The sequence below is a fragment of the Peromyscus leucopus genome, chromosome 15, assembly GCF_004664715.2.
Source record: "Peromyscus leucopus breed LL Stock chromosome 15, UCI_PerLeu_2.1, whole genome shotgun sequence".
NCBI lineage: Eukaryota > Metazoa > Chordata > Mammalia > Rodentia > Cricetidae > Peromyscus > Peromyscus leucopus.
The window spans coordinates 54005546-54027424 of NC_051076.1; the positions used below are offsets into that span (position 1 = coordinate 54005546).

General features: G+C 42.7%; 1 protein-coding gene across 8 annotated transcripts in view; it reads left to right on the forward strand.

Moving 5' to 3' along the window:
• The first annotated feature begins 8284 nt into the window (after nucleotides 1-8284).
• The window catches only part of Ppp1r12b (protein phosphatase 1 regulatory subunit 12B), a 216566-nt gene continuing 202971 nt past the window's right edge, over nucleotides 8285-21879 (forward strand). For 7 of the 8 annotated variants that reach the window (XR_005093025.1, XM_028876629.2, XM_028876626.2 and 4 more), the window contains exon 1: nucleotides 8285-8733. Coding sequence is in view for 6 of the 8 variants with exons in the window: in XM_028876629.2 (XP_028732462.1) it covers nucleotides 8449-8733 (285 nt within the window). In the remaining 2 variants the exon portion in view is untranslated. The remainder of the gene's footprint in view (nucleotides 8734-21879) is intronic. The other variant, XM_037211394.1, reaches the window with a different exon arrangement.

Sequence of the window (21879 nt, forward strand, 5' to 3'; positions counted from 1 at the left end):
CCCAGTCCCGGCTCTTTGGGTGCTTGCAAGTCCGCTGTGAGCTGGCAAGGCCAGGAAGTCACCTAACAGGAGAGAAAACGAAAGCAACTGGACATACTTAATCCGGAGAAATGACTGCTGAATGGCTGCTTTTATTTCTTTGCTTTGGTTCTTTGAGACGGGGTCTTGCAATGCAGCTCTGCTTAGCTTGGAAGTTGCTACGTAGCTCAGGCTAGCCTGGAACCCTGGCACTCAGCCTCCTAAGTGCCTCAGCTTCCCAAGTGCTGGAATTAGGCGCGCACCACATCGCCCAGGCTTTAAGTAATGTCAGGGGGAAATTACTACTTCATCTAAGACCAGTAGTAGTTGAAAGATAAAAGCTGAACATGGTGGCACAGGCATACTAAGATAAAAGGATCGAGAATTTGAGACCAGCCTAAGTTACATAAATTTCCTCCAACTGGGAAAAGAAAACTATTTTTTTTTAACTTATAATTCTGCTGACAAAGCATTCTACCAGGACTCCGAAGAATAAAGCAGATAGAGTAGGAGTTCTTCACCATTGTAAGTGTTCAACTACAAGCTAAGCAAGTTAGGGGTAGTGCAAAAGAGATCCTTTGCACTACGTGGGCGATTAGTAGGATGACTGCCTCTCCCCTCCCCTTCACTGTACTGAAAATTAAACCCAGGTCTTCCTACATACTGTGCCAGCTTTTGATCCCCGAGTCACACACCAGCCCTGAAATCAATGACATTTTTTTTTAAGTTGGGAAAAAATGTTTTAATATTTTATGTGCATTGATGTTTGGCCTGTATGTGTCTCTGTGTGAGGGTGTTAGATCCCCTGAAACAGGAGTTACAGACAGTTGTGAGCTGCCACGTGGGTGCTGGGAATTGAACCAGGGTCCTCGGAAGAGGACGATCCTCTGGAAGAGCAGCCAGTGCTCTTAACTGCTGAGCCATCTCTCTAGCCCCGATAAATGACTTTTAAGTGCTCTTCCAACTTTAGAAAGGTAACAGGGACAATGGGGGGTCCTGCCCCTCGATAGTCCTCTCCCAGGGTCTGGGAAGAATCTACAACCAGCTGATAATCTAATCTTTGATGATATGAAATGAATCTCCTTAGTCCATACACTTTATTCTTCTGAGTCAGTGTTCTCTATATACAACTTCTATTCTGTTCTCATGCCTAGCTCCTTTCTTCCCTGATTTCTGTCTACTGTCCCCTCTAAGTTCTATCTTAATTCTCTCAACTTAGTTCCTCCCCATCTAGGTTCTCATCCATCTAGTTCTTTCCCATCTTAGCTCCTCTCCCGTCTCCTTCTTCCTCATCTTGTTCTTCCCCATCTGGCTCTTCCTCATCTTCCATCTCGTTCCTCTAGTACTCTCTTCTAGCCCTTCAATCTAGTTCTTCCCCATCTCAGTTCGTTCCTCTCCAGTTCTTACCCATCTAGTTCTTCCATTCTCTTTTCTCTTCTCTGTCTTGTCTCCCAGGACTGAGGTTTCCAGTTATACACCCATGCAATAGCAATGCTCTGGTGAAAGCAAGGTCACCAGGCTTGAATGCCCTCAGGGTCAAAAGGAGGTACAATAAGATCCACACAAAAGAGCAGTAATTGCCAGCCATCATCTGAAACCCAAAAGGGAAGTAACTAAGGGGGAATTAGAATCAACTGAGAGCTAAATTCAGATAATTCAGTGATGAGTGATTTTTTTTTTTTTTTTTTTTGGTTTTTTCAAGACAGGGTTTCTCAGTGTAGCTTTGCGCCTTTCCTGGAACTCGCTTTGGAGACCAGGCTGGCCTCGAACTCACAGAGATCCGCCTGCCTCTGCCTCCCGAGTGCTGGGATTAAAGGCGTGCACCACCACTGCACGGCTCCTTTGGCCTCTTATCTGTCCAAGCTATCTTGGCTACTGCTTTCTGGCAGGGCCGGGGAGTGTACTCGGTGGCCGGGCAGTCTAAGTCAGCTTGATGTACCTTTAAGTAGAAACCCTTTAGTTCTGACTTAATAGTTAAAGGTAGATCTAAAACTAGAGATAAGACTTTGGAAAGGTTAAGCTTAATTAGCACATCTGCCAGGCCTTCTCAAACAAATAACCTGGATGCTTAAGTCTGTTCTTAGAGAGTACAGAGGTATCTCTGATGAGATACTTTCATCCATCCAGGGGTGGTCCTGGCCAAATGCTGCTAATGACAATAGTGATATATAGCTTGTCATAATCAGCTGAAATCCTACTGCATATATTATTGCGGCTTGCAGCAGAAAGGTGGTATTTTCTGAACAAGGAATTACATGCTGATAGCCAAGTTAGTTATGTCAAGTTATGGCTTATAGCCGTAACTACACAGCTGGAAGTGTGGAACGGCATCTCAAGACCTGAGGCTCTGCAGAGCTGGGATTCGGCTTAGACCTTGGGAACCCTGGGAGGTAGGACCCCAAATCAACCGACCAACCACCCTTCCTCTTAACTTTCTCTGTTCCTAGGTAATTGTGCAGCTTCAGAGCACAATTCAGGCATAGGAATAGAAACCAGTCTCTTTCTGAACTTCTAAGCCAATAGAATCTTGGCTGCTACGGTGATTTCTGCATTTAGTCCAAACTGATGTTAAGCAGCAAGTGATTCCTCACGAAGGTTGCATGGTGTGTTTTGTCTGGTGGAGACCCTCAAATTCACTAGGACTCTGACCTTGATTGTCCTCTGGGCTTCCCCACTTTAGTTGTAGGACTGAACCAGTGAGTAGCTAACAAGTTATGCAAGTTATTATAAAATTATGAATTGTAAATCATCATGTGCTGTGGGATGGTCTTTCTGTATGCTGTGAATATATGTTGTTACCATTGGTTAATAAAGAAGCTGCTTTGGCCTATGGTAAGACAGGAGACAGCGGGGAGGGAGGGGTGGAGATCCAAGAGAGATACGGGGGAAAAGAAAGGTGGGGTCAGAGGAGATGCTGGAGCTGCTGCCTGAGAAGCAAGATGTAATGGACCTCAGGTAAAGCCACGAGACACGTGATGATACATAGATGAATAGAAATGAGTTAATTTAAGATGAATGAGCTAGTTAGCAATAAGCCTGGGCCGTAGACCAAACAGCTTGTAATTAATAGAAGCCTCTATGTGTTTATTTGGGATCGAACAGCTGCGGGACACAGAAAAGTTTCCTGCTACAATCACGCAATAGTCTAACCTGATTTCCAAGGTTGTGTATTTATGGTTAGGATTTACTCATTGAGGTAAAGTGTTCTCTGTTACCATTTTGGAGTTACTGCTTATTTTACTGCTGGCATTTCCTGATATTTAATCCTTTCAACATCTTATTCTTCCTATTCCAACAGTGACTGTATGTCAACTAGTTCCACTTTCAGAACTGAAATGGAACTTTCCTTGGATGGTTCTCTGAAAAACAGAATTAAAAAGGTCTCTTAGAAAACTCACACACTGTATTGGGTTTGGTGGGAAGGAGCGACTGTAGTTTGGATAAAGGAAAGGAGAGACAGAAAGGGCTCCATCTAGGTGTACAGTTTCCGTTTGTCCACCAGAGGGAGCTATGTTACTGATGGGAATAGAGGCTGGAAAGACCGCCTCAAACGCTACCTTTAAATTTCTTAATTAATTTATTTAGGAATTTTTTTTTTTTTTGAGACAGGGTCTCACTATGCAGCCCTGGTTGGCTTGGGGCTAGCTATTTAGACCAGGCTGGCCTCCACCTACCTCATAGAGATCCATCTGCCTTTGCCTACCAAGTTCTGGGTTTAAGGACATGGGCTACCACACCCGGCTCGAATTTAGGATTTTTGAGGCAAGGGCCTCATTCTGAATTTCAGACTGGCATCTAACTCACAACAATCCTCCTGTCTAGGTATTATTACTATTTATTTTATTTTGTTTATTTGAGGCAGGGTCCCAAATTCATTATATGTAGCTGAGGCTAAACTTGAATTCCTGATCCTCTTTCTTCTATCTTCTTTTTCTTTTTAACTTTTTGTTTTGTTTTTCTTGGTTTTTCGAGACAGAGTTTCTCTGTGTAGTTTTGATGCCTGTCCTGGAACTCACTCTGTAGACCAGACTGGTTTCAAATTCGCAGAGATCCGCCTGCCTCTGCCTCCTGAGTGCTGGGATTAAAGGTGTGCACCACCACTGCCTGGCTTGCCTCTATCTTCTAAGTGTTAAGATTATAAGCATGTGGCCAGCATGTCATTATTTTTTAAAAGTAGAGTGCTCTAATGTTACAAGTCAAGTGTGAATATGGAAAATTATTACTTGGTAAAAGTTTGTTTTACACAATGACCTCTGAGTTACTTGGTAAAAGTTTGTTTTTACACATTGACCTCTGAGTTGGATCATTTATATTTATATTTATTTAGTGAATGAGTGTGCTGTGTGGAAAGAGTATGTGTGGTGTATATATGTGGTAACATTCAAGTACACAGGTGAGTATGTACACCCACATAGTTCATGTGGAGTCCAGGGTGTTGGGGTGTAAGTGGAATATTCCTGTCCCAACCACCTGTTCCCAAAAACCTGGCAGCCGCTTCCAAAATTACCATACAGAGGCTTATATTAATTACAAATACTCAGCTGATAGCTCAGGCTTGTTACTAACTAGTTCTTACAACTTAAATTAACCCATTTTCATTAATCTATGTCTTGCCATGTGGCTCATGGCTTTACCTGTCCTCTAGCATGTCTTGCTTCCTGGGAAGGCTCGCTGGTGTCTCTCCTGACTCCCCCCTCCTTCTTCCCATCATTCTCAGTTTGGCTTTCCTGCCTAACTTTCTGCCCAGCTACCGGCCTGTCAGCTTTTTATTATCCAGTGAGAGTAATACATATTCATAGTGTAGAAAAGGATTGTTCCACAGCATTGGGGATCATCCTCTATTTTTCTACACCTTATTGCCTAGAGACAGGTTCTCTCACAGAACCAGAAGCACATTTTCCCAGTGCTGGGGTTATAGGACTATCAGCTGTGCCTGGCTTTTTATGTCGGTGCTGGGGACTTGAACTCACATCTTTATGTTTGCAGAGGAAGTACTCTTACCCACTGAGCCATTTTCCAGGACCAGTTATTTTGAAAATACAAAAATGATGTTTTATTTGAATCCGGGATTGTTTGTTTGGACTTAATGTGTAGTTACAAATGCTTTATTAGAGTGCTGGAGAGATGTCTCAGCAGTGAAGAACACTTGCTATTCAACTTTGAAGACCTGAGTTCAGATCCCTGCACCTATTTATCAAGCTGGGGTCCAGCAGACACCTATAGCTCCAGGGCCCAGGGAACTGATGCCCTCTTCTGGCCTTGGTGTGTACTTTTCCAGAGCTGGGGACTGAACCCAGGGCCTTGCTCTTGCTAGGCAAGCGCTCTACCACTGAGCTAAATCCCCAAACCCCCAAAACAAAACTTTTCAAGTTATAGGAAGATGGATGTTTTGTGGTATAATTTTGACTGATGTAGTTGAACTAATTAATATATTAATAATTCCTATTACTTTTAGTAATCGCATAGCTGGAAGATACATTGTGGGGAATTCACCAGAGAAGACCACAAGGACATGGGTTTAAGCCAATAGAAAGTCTTTATTAGCCGGCTAGCTGTTGACTACATGGGTGTTCGGGACCCCACGATAGCACTGAGACTTTCTCGGGATGAGCTTTGGAGCACAAAAACTGTGTTCTGGGTTGACATGCTTCAGTTAAGAAGAACAGTTAGCCAGAAGTAGAACTGCAGATGCCACAAAGCAAGGTTAGTACATTTAGAGACTTTCCCAGGACTGTGGGTTTTGATTGATAGATTAGGTCTTTGTTTTAGTTTTGTCAGATGGTGCTGTCTATGTGCTGAGTTTTACAGCCTGAGTGGAACTTCCATCCTGGAGTCACTTGTGCTAAGGTCTGGGGCCCTGTTGCAATTTGTCTCTATTTAGGTAGGTATGTATGCACTTTAATTATCTAAAGAATTAAACTGTTTTCTGTAAAAGTCTCCAAAGGAAGTGTTATACTCTTACCTTCACAAGAAAAAAGAAGAACAGCAAATATAACAGTTATTTATAAGAAAGTAGTATTCAATATTCTTCCTGTTTTTTGAAACCTCCTATCATTGAGATCTATCTTTCTATCTATCTATCTATCTATCTATCTATCTATCTATCTATCTATCTATCTATCTATTTATCTATCCATCCATCCATCCATCCATCCATCCATCCATCCATCTATCTATCTATCTATCTATCTATCTATCTATCTATCTATCTATCTATCTTTGAGACAGGCTCTCTTTTGCCCTTGGTAAAATTCCCTACATAAAGAAAGCTTTGAATTTTTGACCCATCTGCCCCCACTTCCCAAGTGCTGGGGTTACAGGCAAATGTTTGTGACCATACCTGGTTTATACAGTACAGGACTTTGTGCATAACAATAATAATAATAAAAGAAGAATGAAAGAAGAGAGAGACAGAGAGGGAGAGAGGGAGAGATGGAGGAGGACGGGAGGGAAGGAGAGAGAGAGAGAGAGAGAGAGAGAGAGAGAGAGAGAGAGAGAGAGAGAATACAAAAAGAACATAGCCAAAATCTGGGATATGGAGTCAGAAGGATCAATATTCCACATTCATCTTTGATCAACCTGAGTAAATGAGACTCCATCTCAGACAAAGCAAACCAGAATATAGTTCCACAAGGTGTACCATTACTGATCCCTGAAAATTTTATCTCATCTTTAAAGTCCTTACTAGAAACCAGTGTGTTGGTAAAATATAAAGCGGGATAGTGAAATACAAAGTGGGATAGTGAAACACAAAGCGGAGTAGCTGTCATTTACTAGGAACAGAATACTAAAATAGTTCAGGAGGACTGCAAGGAGAGTTAAGCTGATGGTTTAGTAATCTTTCCTGATTTATCTGTTTGTTTGTTTATACTTAAGACCGTCTCTTTTGGTAGCTTAGGCTGGACTCAGACTCTTCAATACTCTAAGATTATATATAGGTGAGTCTCATCATGTCCAGCACCTACCTTATTTTGATATCCATTTCTCTTTTATTCTTTAGACAGAGTTCTATTTAGGAACTTTGGGCAATTTTAATGATCAACAAGAAGAGGTTCCATGTTGACAAATTACCAAGAAAATCTCATTACTTTTAAAAACATTTTTTGAGCCTAGTAGTGGTGGGGCACGTCTTTGATCCCAGCACTCGGAGGCAGAGGCAGGCAAATCTCTGTGAGTTAGTGGCCAGCCTGGCGTACAGAGTGAGTTCCAGGACAGCCAGGGCTGTTATACAGAGAAACCCTGTCTTGAAAAACAAAAAGGTTTTGTTTTGTTGAGGCAGTGTCATATAGTCCAGACTGGTTTGGGGCTGCCTGGGAAGCAAAGAATGACCTTGAACTCCTTATACTCTGCCTGAACCTCCCAAGAGCTGAGAATACGTCAGCGCCATTCCTTCCTCTTCCCCTCTCTTCTTCCCTTTCATTTTTCTTCTCCCCCCTCTTTGTTTTGTTGGAGGGGAGTGGATTTGAGAAGTCTCAATCTGTAGCCCAGGCTGACCTTGAACTCACTATATAGTCCAGGCTGCCCTAGAACTCCTGGCAATCATGTCAGCATTCCTGGTGCTTGTATTACAGGTGTGAGCCGTTTAGACCAGCTTTTTTCTTCAACATATGATTCCTAGTTTATTCCAGTAGAAAATGAGGAATGGGCAAGTGTTCAGATGTTAGGATGTAATACAGCTTCCGTTTATAACGATCTAATCATTTTCACATTTTTGATGAAAAACTTCGACCACTCAGAAATCTTTATGGATCTGGAACAAATGTCATATTGAAAATACTTTATGTCAAACTGTGATATTGTATGCGTGTATGCATGCTTTTCCCAATGCACATTCACAACTAATACATGCTAATGAAACTAAATGTAAAACCAGATGAATTCTAGTTCTTCTGATACTTCACGTTTAGTCCTCCCTTTTAGAAAATAATGTTAATTACTGCTGCTTTTTCATTCTTCAAGTGTTAAGGGATAATTAAGGGAGCTAAGTTTAGTTAGTGGTCACAACAACAATAAACTACGATTCCCAAAATGCCTACAGAAAGAGGTTGCCCTTGGTCGGGGAAGACAGTTAGTTGCAGCTTCAGGGCAAAGGTGGCTGGGTTAGGTCCAGCAGCGGAGAAGGGTGCAGCTTGTCCTTGACTGATTTCTAATGCATCCAGGGATATGTAGTTCCCAGAGGGCCACAGCGTGCCCTTAGGCCAGGTTTCTTACTACAAGTCCCGTGATGACAGGGGGCTTGAGCAGCGCCTGCGTGCTGAAGCTAAAGGAGCGTGTGGGCGGTGCCAGTCGCTGGAGGAGTAAAGATGGCGGCGCGGGGGCCTCCGCCTTCATTTCCCGGCTGAACCCCTCCGAGGGAGGCGGCGGCGGCCACACCAGGCTACCAGCATTCTGGTGGTGGTGGTTTGGGCAGCAGCTGCGGGGGCTCGAGCCATGGCGGAGCTGGAGCACCTGGGAGGGAAGCGGGCAGAGTCGGCGCGAGCGCGGCGGGCTGAGCAGCTGCGGCGCTGGCGGGGCTCGCTGACAGAACAGGAGTCCGCGGAGCGACAGGGCACGGGGCGGCAGACCAGACGCGGGAGCCCCCGGGTCCGCTTCGAGGATGGTGCGGTCTTTCTGGCGGCCTGCTCCAGCGGGGACACGGACGAGGTGAAAAAGCTTCTGGCAAGAGGTGCGGACATCAACACGGTCAACGTGGACGGTTTGACAGCCCTGCACCAGGTAGGGACTCCCCTTTCGGACGGGTGGGTCTCTTGCCTGCGAGCCCGCGACCCTTCGAGCTGCCCCACCAAAAGTACTGTTAGTGTCACCGTAGAGAACCTCGCGCAAAGACCTTGCCACATCAGTCAACTCACGTCCGTTCTTGGCCACCTCCTTCCACTCAGCAAATCTTTTTCAGATCCCAGGGTTAGGGTCTTCACCTGAAGGACTGGTGTCACCGGGGGGGGCGGGGGGACTGGTCAGTGTTTGTATTTCCCTCCACCTACTTGGGTTGTCATGGTGACGGATGATTTGGTCCTTGGTCTTGTCTCTATAGATTAGTCACCTTTACTTCTGTCTGGTGCCTGTATGGTCATGTCACTTAGTGTCATTAGCCTTTCAGAAATTGATACCCTTTCAGAAATTCAGCTTTCTGTTTGTGTGGCCCCGTTATCAAAATGTCTTAGGTCCGTTAAAGAACAGTCCCAGTAGTGGAGTTAAGACAGGCAGCTCTTCCGAAAGGAGACTTGTTTGGCTGGTGTGTGGTTTGTGCCTTCCCCAGGCCACCCTTAGAACACCCTTGACCTCATTGTTATGGATGTCTTATTTTCTTTGCGGGAGTGCTACCTCTGTCAGGGACAGAATCATTTCTGTCTGGTATTTACGGAACAGACTTTCAATTTTGATTTCTGAAGCCCTCTGTAGAAATGATTATCTTTAAGAAAAGAAATGGCCGTATGTATGGATTGCATGTAATCTGAGAGTTTGGTAACACCACCTTGATTTCTCTCACTTATGCAGCAATATGCTCTGTGTACTGACTGTCATAACTCCACCCTCTCTCCCCAGTTGAACTTCATCAGTTATTTTGGTGAGCTGAGAGCTGGGCACCCACTCCTCCTTCCTTTCTCCTTTCTTCCTCTTTCCCCCTGCCTTTGAACACAGAATCTCATGTAGTTCAGATCGATTTAGCTGCAGATGGCCTTAAACTTGTGATCCTTCTGTCTCTCTGTCCCCAGTGCTGGGACTGCCCAGGTTTCGCAGTGCTGAGGGTGAAGCCCAGGGCTTTGAGCATGCTAAGCAAGAACTCCACCAACAGAGCTACCTCCCAGCTCTCTTTCTTCTTTTTCCTTTTCTTTCTGTACAAAGTGAATGTGTTCAGATAAGAATCCACTTTAAAATAATAACTCAAGCTTACGTTAAGCCCCCTTAACGTAATATATATTGAGTATATTTAGCTAATAGCGTAAAGTTGTTCTTATTGCTTTTTCAGATAGACAAAACTCTCCTCTCAGACTGTTTTTCTCAGTGCCCCACCTGAAGTGTTTATATATAGCAACCAGTATTTGTATAGTACTTTGTTGTTTAAAAATGATTTCATGTGCCTTCCCTCACTGAAGTCTTGGTAGTGTTCTTCTGCAATGGGTATAGTTGGTAATAAGGTGACTCCCACTTTACAGAGGAGGAAACGCGGAGACCAAGAGAAGTTATGTGTGTGAAAAGCTAGGAAGGAGAGCAGTTGCCTGTGAAGTGTGTGTGTGTGTGTGTGTGTGTAAAGAAAGGAGAGCAGTTGCCTGTGAGTATTGATTTTTCAGATTTGAATCACAAAGCCCCATAGCCCACCGAATAAGGAACTGGATGTAAAATGTGATCGAAACTAAGAGAACTACATTCAACTTTACGTTTTTTTAAGATTTAAACTAAAAATGTTTGAACTCTTTGGAAGGGTAAATTCTCCATACATGTCAAGGGCAGAGGTCAGCTGGGAGTCTTCCTCAATCATTCTCCACCTTTATATTAAGTATTATTATTATTATTTTTAGTATAACTCAGTAACCTTGTTTATTATTTTTATTTTGGTTAGTGTGTGTGTGTGTGTGTGTGTGTGTGTATATGAGTGCAGGTGTGTGTGTGTCATCGTGTATGTGTGGAGTTGAAAGGACAGCTTAGAGAAGTCAGTTTTCGCCTTCCGTTGTGGGTTCTGGGTTCTGGAGATGGAACCCAGTTGACTGGCTTGCTCAACAAGCGTGTTTACCAGCTAGCCTTGTTTCTTTAAAAGTGACTGCTGGCTAGGTTTAGTCCTTCCCAAACATTTGACTGTTACTCTGGGAAGTCACTCATGATAGACCCTCCCTTCCAGTTCTGTCTCTTTACATGCCCCCCATTCAGTTCTGTCCCCCCCATTCAGTTCTGTCTCTGCCCCCACATTCAGCTCCGTCTCCCCCCCCCATTCAGTTCCATCTCTCCCTGCCTTTATCAAGAGACTGCTTGTCTTGGTGCCTCTCCTCTTCACTAGCACCCTTGATTGGGCAGGGCAGTAGTTGATGCACTCTTTACATTCAGGAATCTCCTGAAGTAGGAGAGGAAGAGGATGACAGCTGTGGAATTTGTTTTCATCTACAAATGTAATAGAAGAATCCTGTCACATTTACAGCCTTGGCTGTTGAATGCATGTACGTAATGCTAGGTAAACTCAGTTAAAGATCAGTCTGCTCAAAAATTTGATGTCAAGTCAGACTTTCTGGTTTGTATGTTTCTTTTCTTCCTTTTTATTTGAGAAAGGGTCTTACACCATAATTTAGGCTAGTCTGAAATTCACTGTGTAGCCAAGCTGGCTTTGAACTCATGGCATGCCTCCTGTGTACTGAGATTATAGATGTGAACTGCTTTACCTTGTCTCTTCTAATGGGGAACCATCACTTTGAACCTTTATTGGCCTAAGAACTCTTGGCAGCCAGTTGACAGAGAGACACAATGTGTCTCTCTATGATCTGAAAAACTTTTTTGGGGGGTGGGGGGGGCGGGGAAATTTGAGACAGGGTTTCTGTGTAGCACTGGCTGCCCTGGACTGAACCTGTTGACTAGGCTGGCCTTGAACTTACAGAGATCTACCTGCCTCTGCCTCTGGAGTGCTGGGATTAAAGGTGAGCACCACCACTTCCCAGTTTATCAAAACTGGCTGTGATTCCAGTTCCAGGGGGTCTGGGACTCTCTTCTGGCCTCTGGGTGTCAGGCATGTATGTGGTGCACTGAAATACATGCAGGCAAAACACCCATACATGTAAAGTAAAATAATAAGACAATAAAATGAGTGTTTCACCCTGTTGTATGTCTGTGCACCACATGTTTAATTCCCATAGAAGCCAGAAGAGGGCATCAGATCCCCTGGAACTGGAGGTACAGATGGTTGTAAGCCACGGGGATAATGGGAACCACACTCAGGTCCTCTGGAAGAGCAGCAAGTGCTTTTAGCCACCGAGCCATCTCTCCAGCCCCAAATTTTATTTTTTAAATTAGCATGCAAAGTATTTGATATCATAATGGCTCCCTTTTCTTTTTTTGACTTAAAGTAAATTACTAATGGCATTTTAAAACAGAGTGTGTTTCAGTTGCTTCTCCACTCACATGGTCTCTCCTGTCCTCTTCCCCTCCCCTGCCTCCTCCTCCGTATCACCCTCTTCTGCTTTCATGTTACAGGCGCCCTTTCGTGCACTCCTTCTTCCTTGGCACGACCTTTTTTTTTTTAGGGTTTTGGGGCCTTTACCCTTGTTTATACCCATGCATACACAAGAGAGAACGTGTGGCGGTTGTCTCTTTGAGTTTGGGTCATTTCGCTTAATATATTTTCTGGCTCATTCCATTTTCCTGAAAATTTCATTTTTCTTTACAGCTGTGTAAAATTCCATTGTATACTGTCTTAGTTACTGTTCTATTGCTGTGAAGAGACGCCATGACCAAGGCCACTTATTGAAGAAGGCATTTAACTAGGGCCTTGCTTACAGTTCAGAGGGTGAGTCCATGACCCTCATGGCAGGGAGTGTGAGGACAGGCAGGCAGGCAGGCATGGTGCTGGAGCAGTAGTTGAGAGCTTACATCCTGATCCACAGGCAGAAGGCGGGTAGGGGATAAGGAGGGAGGGGGGAGAGAGAGACAGAGACAGACAGACAGACAGACAGACAGAATGGGCCTGTTTGTTATGGGCTTTTGAAACCTCAAAGTCCACCCCCAGTGACATACCTTCTCCAACAACGCCACACCTCCTAATCCTTCTGAAACACTGCCACCAACTAGGGACCAAGCATTCAAATATATGAACCCATCTTCATTCAAACCACCACATATCTATCACGGCTTCAACGTTTTTGTTACTTGAATGTGTGTATTTGTGTGCCACAACACACATTTGGAGGTGAGAGGACAGCTTTTGGAAGTCGGCTTTTTCCTTCCACCATGTAGATCCTGGGGATTGAACACAGGTCATGAGGTTGGTGCCAGGGACCTTGTCCTGCTGGGCTTTCTTGCAGGCACTTTATCATATTTTCATTATCTGTGCATTTGTTGGGCATCTAGGCTGGTTCCATTTCTTTGCTATCGTGAACAGGGCAGCAGTAAACATGGATATTCAAGTATCTCTGTAGTAGGATAAAAATGGACTGGACGTATTTTGAGGAATAAATTAGGATTTGGTATGCTACATTCAGTGTCCTAGAGGGCTCAGTGAAGAAGGTACTAATTGAATGATTATAATCCTTGGAAGCCCTTCTTCCCATACTGAGGCACTTCCATTTTATTTATATATACTCATGAGAAATGTATGTGTTGATAATCTAACTTCTTTATTTAATAGGAATATTATTTAATTACCACACATCTTGGTATCCTCATGATTATGGACTTGTGTGGTCTAGGGTTAGCTAGATAGAGGTTTATAGTCGTACACATTCTGGATTTGGACCCTCAGAGTAATCTCAGATTCAAATTCAACTTGTCTAGCCTCTGCTATCTTTTTTTTTTTTTTTTTTTGAGACAGGTCTGATTGTATACCCATGCCACCTCAAATTTGGAATGTTCCTGCTGGGATTCTAAGCATATGCTACCATGCCTGGCTACCTCTGTCATTCTAGAATGGCTTTAGGCGACCATGTAACTTTAGAGAAGTTACAATTGCATATTTCTGGGGAAGAGACGTGAAGACTGGGGCAGATGAGAGGAGGAGGAAGGTAGAACAGTTTGTATTCAGGGGCGATGGAAGAAGACTAAGATGAATGTGTGTAGTTCAATAGAAAAGAGTCTGTTTGATGTGCTAATTCATATGTAAACACAAGGCCTGTCTTTTGGTTCCTTCCCTTTCATTCCAGTTCCTAACTTATTCCTCTCATAGTCTCTTAGGCTGTGAAGTGACTTACGCCTTCCCCCACTGTTGAATTAACTGCTTAGTGTCTGACCCATGGCAGTGTGGGATCTGGAAATTCCTGTTGGCTTTCAGGGTTGTGTTTGTAGAACTGTCATCCATCCTGTGTCATTTCAATAGCACACCATGTCACACTGTTTAAGATGATGCATCAGGCTATGTTGGGCACCTGGCGCCTTGCCCCGTGAGCAGTAGTCCCAAGTTTCCATGCCTTTGCACACCAGTCAGATTTGAACACTGATTTTTTTTTTTTCTGTTGCTTTGAAGTGCACATGAAATTGACTTTCATTTGTATTTGTTCCCTGGCCAAATATCTCTTTGCTCTTTTTCTTCATATTCTTTCCCTCTCCACCCATCTCCTTCCTTCTGTCCCTTCCTCTCTTTTGATTTCTCTCACTCTCTCTTCCCCCTTCTCCCTTACCCCCTGTGTGTGTGTGTGTGTGTGTGTGTGTGTGTGTGTGTGTGTGTGTGTGTGTGTGTACAGCGCCATGGAGTGGTGTATAAGGTCAGAGGAGATCAGGAGTTGGTTCTCTTCCACCTTGGGTTCCGGGATCAAACTCAGGTCATCAGGCTTGTTGGCTACTGCTTTTACCTGCTGAGCCACCATCTCCCTGGACCTCCTCCTTTCCTCTGCCCTACTCTCCCCTCCCCTCCCTTCCCTTCTCATTCCCTTCCCTTCCCTTCTCATTCCCTCCCCTCCCCTCCTCTGCCCTCCCCTGTCCTCTCCTCCCCTCCTCTCTCCTCCTCTTCCCTCCCCTCCGCTCTCTTTTCTGAGACAATCTCACATAGTCCAGGCTAGCCTAGAACTTACTTAGTAGATGAGGATGACCTTGAACTCCTGATCCTCCTGCCTTCACATCACAAGTGCTGAGATTATAGGCACATGGCATCATGCCTATTGGTTGGTTATTTTCATTTTTGTTATTTATTTCTTAAACATTTATTTATTTGAGTGTGTGTGTGTGTGTGTGTGTGTGTGTGTGTGTGTTAGGACATTCAAGTTATTTCCAAGTCGCTATAAACATTTGCAGAATTTCACTATATGATAGCTTAGGTTGACCTTGCCTGGCCTAAGACAGATTGTAAAGGTTGTTACAGTCATCCTTTGAGAGGTCCATGAGCTCTGACACAGGTGTATGACTTCCACCATAATGAAGATAACACTATCATTACCCTCACAATTCAGTCCTTCCTCCCTAGAGAATCACAAACCATGAGGATCTTAAGATACACATCAACAGATACGAGTCTTGCTTGAAACATGATTCTGATAAACTTATTATTTTGCTTTTTTCGAGACAGGGTATCTCTGTGTAGTCATGGCTGTCTAGGAACTTCCTTTGTAGACCAGGCTGCCCCTAAACTCATAGAGATCGGCCTAGCACTTCCCCTCAGTGCTGGGATTAAAAGCGCGCGCCACTGCCACCCGGCGAGGAGACTCTTGAGGTGTCTACTCTCAGTCCTCTTTGTCCTACAATAAACACTCTCTCTCATTTGACATTTGGGTAAACTACTGAAATGTGATTGTTTTGACTTAATGTCTATTTCTTAGAGATACTTGCAATTTGCAAATTGAAGTACTTGCAAATGGAATCATATAATGTCTATAATTGGCTATAAAATATCTATTTTGGGACAGGGTTGAAGGACCTACAAAAGAAACAAGTTTAGTCATGAATTAAGTATTTGAGAATTCATCAGACCATTCTATTTTTGTATTTTTAAGTATCCCATAATAAAAAGTCTTAAAAAAATGAGCTGGCAAAATGGCTCAGTATGTACAGGTACTTGCTGCCAAGAAAGCAGCAAGAGCGTACATGGGTAAGGAACGAGCTGACTCCCACAGTTGTCTCTGAAGTGCACGCACATGCCCTGCACATGAGCGTGCACATACACAATAAACATGAAAAAACACGTGTAAGAATCGTGGATAAAGTCGCTAGTTTAGGTGTAGTGTGTGGACTGTTGAAAGGCTCGATGTGATGCCCTGAGTTTAGTTCAGGACATATGTCAATACGTGATGACGACAAGGGAGTAACCCTTCTGCTGTGTCGTGTGCCTGTTTCGTACTGCCTTCCTCACCAGGGCCTTCGGTGTGCTTTGCAGGCGCTCTGCCACAACCTGTGTTCAGTCTGTCCGTCAGCTCACCTGAAGTGCCTCTTCTTTTGAAGTATCGTTCAAGATTCCAGTTCAACGATAGCATTTCTTGGGACTGGAAAAATGGCTCAGCTGTTGCGAACACTGGCTACCTTCCAGAGGACCTAGGTTCAATTCGCAGGACCCACATGGTGGCTCACAATCATCTGTAACTCGAGTTCTAGGGGGTCCAACATCCTCTTATGACCACTGTGGACACCAGGCTTACATGTGGTGCACAGACATTTATGCAGACAAAACACTTATACACATAAAATAAAAATAAATAAATTAAAAAAGAAAAAAAGATTTCTTGGCTTCGTGACAACCATTAACAAGTACATGGTCTGTGAACTTGTGAAAAGAAACTTGAAAGTCTTAAAACAAACCCCCCAACTCAGAAAGCAGATCTGTGGGGCACTTCGGGTGTGTGAAGGACTTTCTGCACAGGCGCTGTCTCGTGAAGGAGAAGACGGGTGTGTGGCAACTTTTAGGCAGCCAAGTGTGGGCAAGTGATGGGCTTGTCTCAGAAAATGGAGCTGACATTTGGAGCATTCCTATGGAGACTGGGTTGGCTGGCTTCCTGTGCTCTTTGAGGTTAAGGGGGAAAAATCTGCTTTTCTAACCCAGTGTGGATTTTACCGTGAGATGTTTGGTTTGTGAGCTGTGCCCTATTTTTTTTTCTTTTCTTTTTTTTTTTTTTGGTTTTTCGAGACAGGGTTTCTCTGTGTAGCTTTGTGCCTTTCCTGGAACTCACTTGGTAACCTAGGCTGGCCTTGAACTCACAGAGATCCTACCTCTGCCTCCCGAGTGCTGGGATTAAAGGCATGTGCCACCCCCACCCCACCCCCCGGCCACCTTTTCTTTTATTTTAAGACAGAGTTTCACTAAATTACCCAGGCTTGCCTAGAACTCACTCTGTAGCCCAGGCAAGTCTTGAACCTGCAATTCTCTGTCTCAGCCGCCCAGGTAGCTGAGATTAACTTTGTGTCCTCAGGACTAACTCAGAAAATGACATTTGTATTGCTCCTTTGATATACTGGAGATCTGGAAGTTGTAAATTTTTCTTATATTTTTATTAAACATTTTAGTGAATATTTTTTTGTGATATATATTTTTTATTTTACAATATCATTCAGTTCTACATATTAGCCATGGTTCCCTATTCTCCCCCCTCCCACGCCCTCCCCTTACCCCCAGCCCACCCTCCATTCCCACCTCCTCCAGGGCAAATCCTCCCCCGAGGACTGTGATCAACTTGGTAGACTCAGTCCAGGGAGGTCCAGTCCCTTCCTCCCAGACTAAGCCAAGTGTCCCTGCATAAGCTCCAGGTTTCAGACAGCCAACTCATGCAATGAGCACAGGACTTGGTCCCACTGCCTAGATGCTTCCCAAACTGATCAAGCCAATCAGCTGTCTCACCTATTCAGAGGGCCTGATCCAGCTGGGAGCCCCTCAGCCTTTGGTTCATAGTTCATGTGTTTCCATTCATTTGGCTATTTTTTTTTCAATAATTGAGTAAAACTGAAATTTATTATAAGCCACAGTCGTCCTAGGATCTCCATGCTATCTATATATATATAGTCTCTATGGTTCTATGGGTTGTGGTCTGATTGTTCTTTATTTTATATCTAGAATCCACCAATGAGTGAGTACATACCATTACTGTCTTTCTGGGTTTGGGTTACCTCACTCAGGATGATTTTTTCTAGTTCTATCCATTTGCCTGAAAATTTCATGCTTTCATTGTTTTTTCTCTGCTGAGTAGTACTCCATTGTGTATATGTACCACATTTTTTTCATCCATTCTTCCGTTGATGGGCATCTGGGTTGTTTCCAGGTTCTGGCTATTACAAATAGTGCTGCTATGAACATAGCTGAGCATGTATCTTTATGGTATAAATCAGCATTCCTTGGGTAGATGCCCAAGAGTGGGATGGCTGGGTCTTGAGGTAGTTCGATTCCTAATTTTCTGAGAAACCGTCATACTGATTTCCACAGTGGTTGTACAAGTTTACATTCCCACCAACAGTGGAGGAGTGTTCCCTTTGCTCCACATCCTCTCCAACATTGGTTGTCATTGGTGTTTTTGATCGTAGCCATTCTAACAGGTGTAAGGTGGTATCTCAGAGTCGTTTTGATTTGCATTTCTCTGATGATTAAGGATGTTGAGCATTTCTTTAAATGTCTTTCAGCCATTTGTAGTTCTTGTTTTGTGAATTCTCTGTTTAGCTCTTTAGCCCATTTTTTAATTGGACTGTTCAGTGCTTTGATGTCTAGTTTCTTGAGTTCTTTATATATTGTGGAGATCAGTCCTCTGTCAGATGTGGGGTTGGTGAAGATCTTTTTCCAATCTGTTGGCTGTCTTTTTGTCTTATTGACTGTGTCTTTTGCCCTGCAAAAGCTTCTCAGTTTCGAGAGGTCCCATTTATTAATGGTTGTGCTCAGGGTCTGTGCTGTTGGTGTTTTATTTAGGAAATGGTCTCCGGTGCCAATGCGTTCAAGAGTGCTTCCTATTTTCTTTTCTATTAAGTTTAGTGTAGCCGGGCGGTGGTGGCGCACGCCTTTAATCCCAGCACTCGGGAGGCAGAGCCAGGTGGATCTCTGTGAGTTCGAGGCCAGCCTGGGCTACCAAGTGAGCTCCAGGAAAGGCGCAAAGCTACACAGAGAAACCCTGTCTCGAAAAACCAAAAAAAAAAAAAAAAAAAAAAAAAAAAAAAAAAAAAAAAAAAAGAAAAAAGTTTAGTGTAACTGGATTTATGTTTAGGTCTTTGATCCACTTGGACTTGAGTTTTGTGCATGGTGACAGATATGGATCTATTTGTAATCTTTTACATATTGACATCCAGTTATGCCAACACCATTTGTTGAAGATACTTTCTTTGTTCCATTGTATAGTTTTGGCTCCTTTGTCAAAAACCAGGTGTTCATATGTGCATGGATTAATGTCAGGGTCTTCAATTCGATTCCATTGGTCCGTATGTCGGTTTTTATACCAGTACCAAGCTGTTTTTATTACTATAGCTCTATAGTAGAGTTTGAGGTCCGGGATGGTGATGCCTCCAAGGGTTGCTTTATCGTATAGGATTCTTTTAGCTATCCTGGGTCTTTTGTTTTTCCATATAAAGTTGAGTATTTTTCTTTCCAAGTCTGTGAAGAATTGTGTTGGGATTTTGATGGGGATTGCATTGAATCTGTAGATTGCTTTTGGTAAGATTGCCATTTTTACTATGTTAATCCTACCTATCCATGAGCATGGGAGATCCTTCCATTTTCTGACATCTTCTTCAATTTCTTTCTTTAGAGATTTAAAGTTCTTATCAAAAAGGTCTTTCACTTGTTTAGTTAGTGTTATCCCAAGGTATTTTATATTATTTGTGGCTATTGTAAAGGGTGATGTTTCTCTGACTTCTTTCTCAGCCCTTTTATCATTTGTGTATAGGAGGGCTACTGATTTTTTTGAGTTGATCTTGTATCCTGCCACTTTACTGAAGGAGTTTATCAAGCTGTAGAAGTTCCCTGGTAGAGTTTTTGGGGTCACTTATGTATACTATCATATCATCTGCAAATAGTGAAAGTTTGACTTCTTCCTTGCCAATTTGTATCCCTTTGATCTCCTTTTGTTGTCTTATTGCTCTAGCTAGAACTTCTAGTACTATATTGAATAAGCTATGGGGAGAGTGGACAGCCTTGTCTTGTTCCTGAATTTAGTGGTATCGCTTTGAGTTTCTCTCCATTTAATTTGATGTTTGCTGTTGGCTTGCTATAAATTGCTTTTATTATGTTTAGAAATGTTCCTTGTATTCCTAATCTTTCTAAGACCTTTATCATGAAAGGGTGTTGGATTTTGTCAAAGGCTTTTTCAGCATCTAAGGAGATGATCATGTGGTTTTTTTCTTTCAGTTTGTTTATATGGTGTATTACATTGACTGATTTCCGTATGTTGAACCATCCTTGCATCCCTGGGATGAATCCTACTTGGTCGTGATGGATGATTGTTTTGATGTATTCTTGGATTCGGTTTGCCAATATTTTGTTGAGTATTTTTGCATCAATGTTCATGAGGGAGATTGGTCTGTAGTTCTCTTTCTTTGTTGTATCTTTGTGTGGTTTGGGTATCAGGGTAATTGTAGCCTCATAAAAGAGTTTGGTAGTGTTCCTTCTGTTTCTATTGTGTAGAACACTTTGAAGAGGATTGGTATTAGTTCTTCTTTGAAAGTCTGGTAGAATTCTGCACTGAAACCATCTGGTCCTGGGCTTTTTTTGGTTGGGAGACTTTTGATGACTGTTTCTATTTCTTTAGGGGTTATTGGTCTATTTAAATTGTTTATCTGGTCTTGATTTAATTTTGGTATGTGGTATTTATCCAGAAAATTGTCCATTTCTTCCTGGTTTTCCATTTTTGTGGAGTACAGGTTTTTGAAGTATGATCTGATGATTCTCTGGATTTCCTCATTGTCTGTTGTTATGTCTCCCTTTTCATTTCTGATTTTGTGAATTTGGGTGCTCTCTCTTTGCCTTTTGGTTAATTTGGCTAGTGGTTTGTCTATCTTGTTGATTTTTTCAAAGAACCAACTCTTTGTTTCATTGATTTTTTGTATTGTTCTCTTGTTTTCTATTTCGTTGATTTCAGCCCTCAATTTGATTATTTCCTGGCGTCTATTTCTCCTGGGTGAGTTTGTTTCTTTTTGTTCTAGAGCTTTCAGTTGTGCTGTTAATTCATTGGTATGGGATTGCTCCATCTTCTTTATGTGTGCATTTAGAGCTATGAATTTTCCTCTTAGCACTGCTTTCATAGTGTCCCATAAGTTTGGGTATGTTGTACTTTCATTTTCATTGAATTTTAGGAACTCTTTAATTTCTGTTTTTATTTCTTCCTTGACCCATTGATGTTTCAGGTGGGCATTATTCAGTTTCCATGAGTTTGTGGGTTTTCTCTAATTTTTGTTGTTATTGAGTTCTAACTTTAAGGCATGGTGGTCTGATAAGATACAGGAGGTTATTCCAATTTTTTTGTATCTGTTGAGATTTGTTTTGTGTCCAAGCATGTGGTCAATTTTTGAGAAGGTTCCATGGGGTGCTGAGAAGAAGGTATATTCTTTTGTGTTAGGATGGAAAATTCTGTAGATATCTATTAGGTCCATTTGAATCATAACATCTGTTAGGTCCTTTATTTCTTTGTTAAATTTCAGTCTGGTAGATCTATCTTTTGGTGAGAGTGGTGTGTTAAAATCTCCCACTACTAATGTGTGGGGTTTGATGTGCGTTTTAAACTTTAGTAGTGTTTCTTTTATGAATGTGGGTGCTTTTGTATTTGGAGCATAAATGTTTAGAATCGAGACTTCATCTTGGTGGATTTTTCCCGTGATGAATATGTAATGTCCATCCTGGTCTCTTTTGATTGATTTTAGTTTGAAGTCTATTTTATTAGATATTAGGATAGCTACACCAGCTTGTTTCTTAGGTCCATTTGCTTGGAAAACCTTTTCCCAGCCCTTTACTCGGAGGTAGTGTCTGTCTTTGGAGTTAAGGTGTGTTTCTTGTATGCAGCATATGGATGGGTCCTGTTTTCTTATCCATTCTGTTAGCCTGTGTCTTTTTATAGGTGAGTTGAGACCATTGATATTGATGGATATTAATGACCAGTGATTGTTAATTCCTGTTATTTTTTTGGTTGTGTTGTGTTGTCCTTCTGTGGTGTATGTTGGTGTAGGATTATCTATTGCTTGATTTTTCATGGATGTGTTTAACTTCTTTGGGTTGAATTTTCCCTTCTAGTGCTTTCTGTAGGGCTGGGTTTGTGGACAGGTATTGATTAAATCTGGTTTTATTCTGGAATA